Genomic DNA, 8,139 nt, shown 5'->3' on the forward strand with positions numbered 1-8,139 from the left:
CGACGAAATGCCGCCAAAAGCGAGACAGGGTTCTGGACTACCTATTACCCCAGAGGAGTTGGCACAACACATAGCCCAACACGTTAATACTGCCATGGAACAGCGCGATGCTAACCAAAATAATGGCCAGGAACGTGGACGTGATACTCATGGGCATGGTTTTGGTGGGACACAGAATCGGAAACCCTTCAGGTGATATAATGATCGGAAAGTTTTAGTAGTTCCTGTGTTATGATATAATCGGAGCGTAATTCTGATTTTTCATTAACTTTGTGAACAGTACATAGATGTACACGTAAAACAATCCAGGGTTGCAACCCAAGATCATTTATTGGTACCTTATGCATGACGTGGCAACGGTATGCGTGATGTCGGGCCGTCTTAGCAAATCGACCATTCAAATAATTCCGCATTCCGAGCCTAGATCTGAGGATTCGCGAGAGAGAAAGTTTGAGAGTTTGAGAAAAGATACCGATGACAAGGGTGATGAGAAACGCAGTTCGGGGAAAGCATATGTGGTTAATCCTAGAGAGTCAGGAAAGGATAATGCCAGGGATGGTAGGAGAAGTTTTGAGAAGAAGACTCACGAGGATGAGCGGAGAAAGTGCGCCAGATGTGGTCGGACTGGACATACGACTCGCGAGTGCTATGCTAAGAGCACGTTGGATGGAGTTACGCTCGAGGGATGCTACGAGTGTGGTGAGCAAGGACATTTCAAGAGAGAGATTGTCTGAAATTGAAGGGTCTAGATGCCCGGGGTAGAGCGTTCGAGCTAAACGCTGGGAATGCACGAGACGATCTTGCTGTTATTACCAGTATGTTTCAAATAAAAAACCAGCCTATGTTCATACTTTTACTACCAAAGCTGACTTGAGTTTTGTTCGAAAAACTTTGAACCATTTTTGTATTCACCTACAAGTAAGCTGAGTATAAAGTGCCCGATAGAACTAGCAATTGGTAAGTTGATGGAAACTAGTGAGGTCGTTTGCGGTTGTAGTATTTAGTTAGGTGATCGTAGTTCTAGTGTTGGTTTATTTCCAGTGGAGCTGGGGAGCTTTGACGTAGATGTGAGGATGGATTGATTATCCAAGGACAAAGTGGGGACTATCGCTTGAAGAAGCTAGCTAGGATATCTCGTCCTGATAACGGTAGAATGGTGGTAGTTGTTCGTGGAGATCGACCGAGTTGAGTGTCGAGTGTCGAGTGTTGATGGTTGAGAACTGTCAGTTTTGTGAGGATGCTCAGGTGGTTGCAAAAGGGGCTATCCTGCGTTCTTAGTTAACGCGGTGGATACAAAAGCCGAACGTAGGAATACCAGAGAGATTCCTATTGTTCGTAATTATCCAGAAGTTTTCCTAAAAAGACTTACCTGGATTCCCCCCCCCTGCGAGACAGATCGAATTTCGGATCGATCTGGTACCCGGTGTTGCGCCCAATTGCACAATCTCCTTATAGATTAAGCACCGTTTGAGAATGATAGAAATGTCGAGATAGTTTTAAGAGCTTTTGGACAAGGTTTTCTTTTGATCAAGCTTTTCGTTTGAGATGCAACTGTTTGTTTGAAGAGAAAGAAGGATGGATCCTTCAGGATGTGAGAGGATTTCAGAGAGCTAAACAAGTTGACTATCAAGAATCGGTACCCTTTACCGAGGATTGACAATTTGTTCGATCAAGCTATAGGAATCCAGCTGCTACACGAAGATCGACCTACGATTAGGACATTATCAGTTGAAGGTTGCTGACGGAGGTATGCTGAGGACTGCTTTTCGAACACGATATGGCCATTACGAGTTATTAGTCATGCCTTTGACTAAATTAATGCGCCATTTATATATTCGTAAATCTCATGAACAGGGTATGGAAACCCTAATCGGATGAATTCGTGATAATATTCATCGACGACATACTTGCCTATGTGCGAACCAAGGAGAATCATGAGTAACGTTTGAAGTTAACTATGGAGTTAGTGAGAGATGAGGAGTGCTAAAGACCCCGTCGGGAGTATGATGATCCATATGACTAACTAGGTGCTACCGGAGAATTATCAAGAATTTCCCTAAATTAGTGCAGCCTTCGATACTAGTAACCCTAAAAGGAAAATGGAAATTGATTGGACAGCAAGATAGTAGGAAGCTTTTCGGATCTTTAAAAGGAAAGTTGGGAGCGTGTATGATGGACTCCGAAGGAAGTTAAGATACTCACATGCCCTTGGCAGAGTTATCCTACAATAATAATTAACACGCTAGTATTTAGGTTGTTCTGTTTGAAGCCTTGCATGGGTAGAAGTGTTGATCACCATTTTGTCAAGCTGACGTGACAAAGGACAATTGACCAGACCCGAGTTATCTACCATAAGGATGGAGTAGTGTACATGATGTATTGTTTGGGTACAGTTGAGAAAGTGTATAATGGATAATACACTGATTTTGTTCTTTATAGAGATTTGTTTGGAAGATAAGCGGAAGTTTATCGAAGTATCGTAGAAGCAGTACATATAGCTAGAAGAGTTATGATAATAACCGGACAGGCGAATTATAGTATTCTAGTCGTGTATGCGATTTATTGATTTGGCGATTTATGGATATCTGAAATGAATGCAAGAAGGAAGGAAGACGAGTTTATGAGATTTGATTCTTTCGAGAGCCCATCTCGAGTTGGATCAATCGGGTGTAAACTCAGACTATCTTAGGTACGGGGTAATGTATATGTAAATATACGTATGTAGAACCCGAATAAGTGGAATTTCGACTTAATCTTCTTGACTAAGTGCTTGTGAATGTTGGACCTTGGAAAGGGCATAGAGCGTTGAGATGCGAGATTAGGACTTGAGTGTGTATGTAATATAGGTCAACGAAGATTCTTTGTAAGAATCAAAGTTTCTCGTAGAAACTACAAGACCTTATCCATCAAGCTTGTTTTTACTGTTTCCACTTTGTGCGAAAACAAAACCTGTAGAGTAAAAATTTCGGGGACGAAATTTCCTAAACAGGGGGAGACTGTAACACCCGGCTTTTCGGGCCGTACCGTACAATTGTAACACGTGTTGTGAATAGATAAAAGGCTGTATTTGACTGATTATGATGTTTATATATGGTATTTAATGAGTTGGCAAATTTAAATCTTGGTAAAAATTATGTTGGCAACGGTAAGATAAACGCTTATCGCGTAACGGTTAAAATGCGAAACGAACGTCGGTGACCACCCGATCAGTGTTAAAATTCTAAAAATAGTCTGTTATGATTAGAATAATAATTTTAAATTATATTCGTGAGGAAAAATAAATTAAAACGCTAAGAAACTCTATTTTTCGAGTTTTAGCGCGTACCGCGTGATGCAGCGCGTATACCGACAAAATACTGTCAACACATCCTGTCAAGGCAACTGAAAATCATTTTAGTAATAATTTAATGAGTTTATTACTTTAGAATGATAAAAATAAATAAAAAAGCATAAATCCCTATTTTTGCGATTTTAAGCGCGTACCGCGCAGCACAGCGCGCATACTGCCAAATACCGGCAACGCAGCCAGTCCTAGTCCTGGCAAACAAAATATTGTTTAATAATAGTTTGGTGAGTTTATTTTTGTAGAGTGTTCAAAATAATTTAAAACGCACTAAAACGGGGTTAGAACGCCAGATAAAATACCCGGTATCAAGTAAAATACCAGTTTAATCTATATATATGCATGTATAATATGTATGCATACAAATTTTGAGAGATGGACACAAGGTGGCGGATTGAGAGAGCTTCTCTCTCCTCTCTCTCCACTTGATTGGATAAAATGGGAGGTGCCATCATGAAGATTCTCCAACAATCATCTAATTATAATGCACAATCCAAGAAATACTACCATTTCAAAACTCATTCTCACTCTCTCTCTAAAAATTCAGCCGAAAACGCCTTCATCTCTCACATAATTTCAAAATTTTCACTTGTTCATGAAGATCAAAGTTCATTCCAAGAAGGTTTTAAGGTGGTTTGAGTATCCGAAAGTGTTTTCTTGGTGAAACAAGCTTCTAACCATCAAGAATCTTGTTAAAACCTACTAATAATCTTGAAGGTATAAACTTATTTTTTAAAAATCACATTCATAATTTTTAGTGATGATAGAGATATTAGATAGTTTCTCTTGAACTTGGAATGAATCACAAACTTGAATCAAACAAAGAATGATGTTTTAATCAAAGTAAAAATGGGTGTGTATATGTGTGTGCACATGGCCGATTGTGTGTGTATATATGTGTGTAAGTTGTATTTTGTTTTTTGATGAAAATTTTTTGATTTGTTTGCTTTCTTGAAAAATATAATGATTGAACGAATTTTTGGTTATCATGCAAGAAGATTCCAAAACGATTAGAGATTTTAAAGTGATATGTTGAAAAAGTAATTTCTTTAAAGTATGTGTGTATGTGTAATTCGTATATATGTATGTATATATGTATGCATGCATGTAAAAGTGTTGTATAAACTAAAATGTGAAAGATCTAAGTATGAATGAGCATGAATGATTTGAAGGATTTAAGTGTTATGTAAAATAATTGAAACAGAATGATGTTAGTGAAGTTTTGATGCATATTGAGGTCATGTTAGATGATAAAGTTATGACATGAGTGGATTAGATGCACATACATGAACATGCATGATGATATGAAAGCATGAAATGATGATTTAAGCATGGTATGATAAAAATAAGTTTTGATCAGAAAATAAACACTAAAAATATGAGTATTTGAAGTGTTAAAATGATATAAAACTTTGTCATAAGGTTTACTAGCTTTCCATGTTATACATGAGGCTTAGAAACTTGTAAAATAGGTGAAATAATGTGATTTGAGTATGATTTAGTAAAAATCAGTTATTAGCAGATTATAAACACTAAAATAAAGTTATATTAAAGTGTTTAGTGACATATAACTTTGTCCTAATGTTTGTTAGCTTTACATATTGTCCTTGGTGCATTAAAAGTTGTAAAATACGTGAAATCGCATGATTTATGTTACTTACACAAAAACTGCACTAATCTGATTATAACCACTATTTTAATCAGTAAATAACATGTATTGTGTTAAAATATCAAGTCGTTTCGAGTTGGGATGGTTATAGTAACGTTTAAAGCAAAACTATGTGTTAAAACGGTCAAAAATCGGCTTTTCGAGTGATTTTTGTAAAACTGATTTAGATCTGTAAATAAAGTAAATAAACTGATGTTTTTAGTTTAAAAACAAGTATTTTAACTAATTTTAAGTTCACTTGGTGTTTGGTTGGTCATACATGACTTCCGACACCCGAAAACGTTACCGAATCGCTAAAATACGCATTTTTTCAATGAACACTAGTATGGGTAAATTTTGAGTGAACCTTATGTGATAAAATGTGTTAAGTGATTTAAACATGTAAATGTGATAATATGTTAAGTGTTAATTTGATAGTGGGAAATTTAGACTATGCATGTATGCATGTACGTTTTGTGCGGTAGAAACGGTAAAATTACGTTAAATGTGTAACTTGTTTGTCGAGCATGAAATTTGATACATATGAGATGTTTTATATATAATTGCTTTAAAAATGACAAAATAGATAAGTTAGCAATATTTCGCGTGTTTCGGTGTTAAATTATATGAACGTTTATATATATATATTACGACGCGCAAATCGTAGATATATTGCCTATAAACGGGAGAGTAACGGGTTTACACAATAATGGTCACCATTAAAATCGTTCAAGTCGCAAAATCATAAAAATATATATATGGACTCATATATATATTAACATGCCAACATAATCAAAAATGTCAACTTTTCGAGAAAATCTCAAAGTTATGTGATAATTATAAGAAACGGAGAAACTTGGGATTTTTGTGTTATGTATATTGATTTAGAATTGTTCCTATATTAGGACATATATAAAAATCAAACTCTGGGATTGCAGAATTAAAATACGCACCCAAAGGAGAGTGTCACTAAACCCCTCATTTTAGTGCTTTGTATATATTTTGGGGGTAGAACACGTCATTAAAAGGGGTTAACAATGTTTTCGAAATAAAACATACCTTTTAATATAAAATATATATTTTTGCTGAAAATATATGAAATTTTATAAGTCATACGTTTCGAAGTAAAACGTTTTTGATGAATGAATATTGTAAGTACGGTATTTCTTAAGTGAAACAAGACCGTACAGTTGGGGACGAATTCTTGACTGGGTCTCATATAATGGAGAGTAAGGGGAATTCGTATAACGACGAGTATTAAATTTTCATATTAGTAGGATATATATATTGTACGTGAGGCAGACATCATATTGTCCTTCAAGAAGACCCTGCGCCCATGATATCGTTTAATCAGTTAAGTATTGCACGCGATGAATTGTTGGTAGATCTATCGGGTTGACAACCACGTCGTCACCGGTCGCCCCGTGTCAAGTCAAACGACGAATTTAAATTCTGTTTATTGTCTAGATTTGATTATCCCTGCATGGTTAATATATAGTTCGTATCGTCTAGCTAACATACGAGTCTGAAAATTTACGCTATAATTTAATATACAAAACCTGGGCAATATATATTACAGTTGTCGGATCGATGAACCGGCGGAAGGCCCATGGATTTTTAATAAGGAAGTAAAATGGACTTTCTAAAATTTATATGGATGTTTTCAAATAAACACCTAATCAGAAAGTTTTCCTTGAAATAAAATTGGTAGTAAGTGAATATGTGAACTCACCTTCCTTTGTGTTGACACTTGATTTATAACGTGTTATACAGGTACTTGAGTTCGGCTTCGGGAATTATGGCGTATCTTGTGGTTGTTGATGCATGTTTTGCTACTTAAATATGTTGGACTAATTTTAAACTTTCTGGGACAGATGTAATAAGATCCATAAGGATCAAAGACAATTTAACTCTGTCATGGTTGTATCGTGTCTTGAAACGTAATGTTTAAATAACTTACATCTAAAATATACTAAAATGTCCAACAATTAAATGCATCGATCGACAAGATATAAATGGGCACTAGCTTCCGTCACCACTATGTTTTATATTCCGCTGCGACGTTTTTGGGTGTGACAGGTGGATCTAGCCGCGCGGCTACCGCGTCGCAAGATAAAGGTACTCTTCGATTTCGGCAGAGTAACCTGGAAGATTATGTTGTTGCGTGTGATTCACTGGAGGGTTTGTCCCGTATAGGTGAGAAGAAAACCAGCGCAGCTGGTTCAAATAGTTCTGGAAGCACGGGATCTCGGATCCCTGAAGCTGGCATGACCCCTTCATCGATTACCTTGGATGAAAAGGAAGAAGAAGAAGAACATGAGGAGGAAGCTGCTGCCAAGTTGGTGAGCAGAAAAAGATCTAGGGAGGAGGCTGCTGCTGGCGCTAAAGCGGCGGAAAAGAATGTTGGCTCGGTGATAGGGAAGCAAAGTAGCCTGCGCTCCCTTTACAAGTTTTCACTAGGTTAGTGCTATGATGCCCTCCATATTTTCCCTAGTAGAATTTCCTAACACTTGATTTCTGCAAAGGCTTTAAAGAAGACCCCTGAGAAAACTAAGGGTGTTGAGTGGAAGGACCCAAAGGAGCCAGTGCCGAAGAAGACGGAGTTTATCATCCTACCCCCCAAGACAACTGAGAGGGAGGTTGAGAAGCCTACGGGTGGTCTAACCCTTGAGAAGGAGAAACCGAAACAGACCGAGACTGCTGCTGTCACTGAGCGTGTTACGGCGCAGGGTCCGAAGGTCATGCGTATCATAGGGCTTGACCAGCCCTTCAATGAGAAGGAAAAATAAACTATCCTGCAGAAAGGGCCTGAGGTAGTTAAACCAACAGAGCCTACGCAGCCAGATGCCCCCACCCAAACTATGCAAGTGACATCTGCTACTAGGGGGTCAGCTGCTACTGTACCCGAGCAAGCAGCGCATAAAAAGACTACCACTGTTGCGGGTGGTGCAAGTGCTGGTGGTTCTGGCGGGAGTGCAAGCGCGGCTGGTGGTGCCGGAGGGTCAATGCCACAAGCTCCCATTGGTCCTAAGGATACTTTGGGAGATATTTACTACAAGACATATACTGAAGAATCTCACGACGATGCTCCCCACCAACCTGTTTGGGGTCTAAAGCAGAAAGACACATTCATGGAGTTTGCGGCCTG

The 8,139-nt window shown here is 38.1% G+C and overlaps 1 protein-coding gene across 1 annotated transcript; it reads left to right on the forward strand.

Annotated features, from left to right (window-relative positions):
• Positions 1-368: 368 nt before the first annotated feature.
• On the forward strand, positions 369-7,780 carry LOC110924384 (uncharacterized protein DDB_G0286299-like). Its single transcript, XM_022168397.1, has 3 exons — positions 369-699; positions 7,071-7,402; positions 7,517-7,780. The coding sequence occupies exons 1-3, from the start codon at positions 369-371 to the stop codon at positions 7,778-7,780; spliced, it is 927 nt and encodes a 308-aa protein (XP_022024089.1).
• Positions 7,781-8,139: the final 359 nt, after the last annotated feature.

This window comes from Helianthus annuus, chromosome 17, assembly GCF_002127325.2.
Source record: "Helianthus annuus cultivar XRQ/B chromosome 17, HanXRQr2.0-SUNRISE, whole genome shotgun sequence".
Taxonomy (NCBI): Eukaryota; Viridiplantae; Streptophyta; class Magnoliopsida; order Asterales; family Asteraceae; genus Helianthus; species Helianthus annuus.

Coding starts and splice junctions, on each gene's coding strand:
- LOC110924384 (XM_022168397.1), top strand. CDS start 369: ATGTCGGGCCGTCTTAGCAAATCGACCATTCAAATAATTCCGCATTCC. Junction 700..7,070: donor CGAGGGATGCTACGAGTGTG/GTGAGCAAGGAC, acceptor TGGGTGTGACAG/GTGGATCTAGCCGCGCGGCT. Junction 7,403..7,516: donor CGGAAAAGAATGTTGGCTCG/GTGATAGGGAAG, acceptor ATTTCTGCAAAG/GCTTTAAAGAAGACCCCTGA.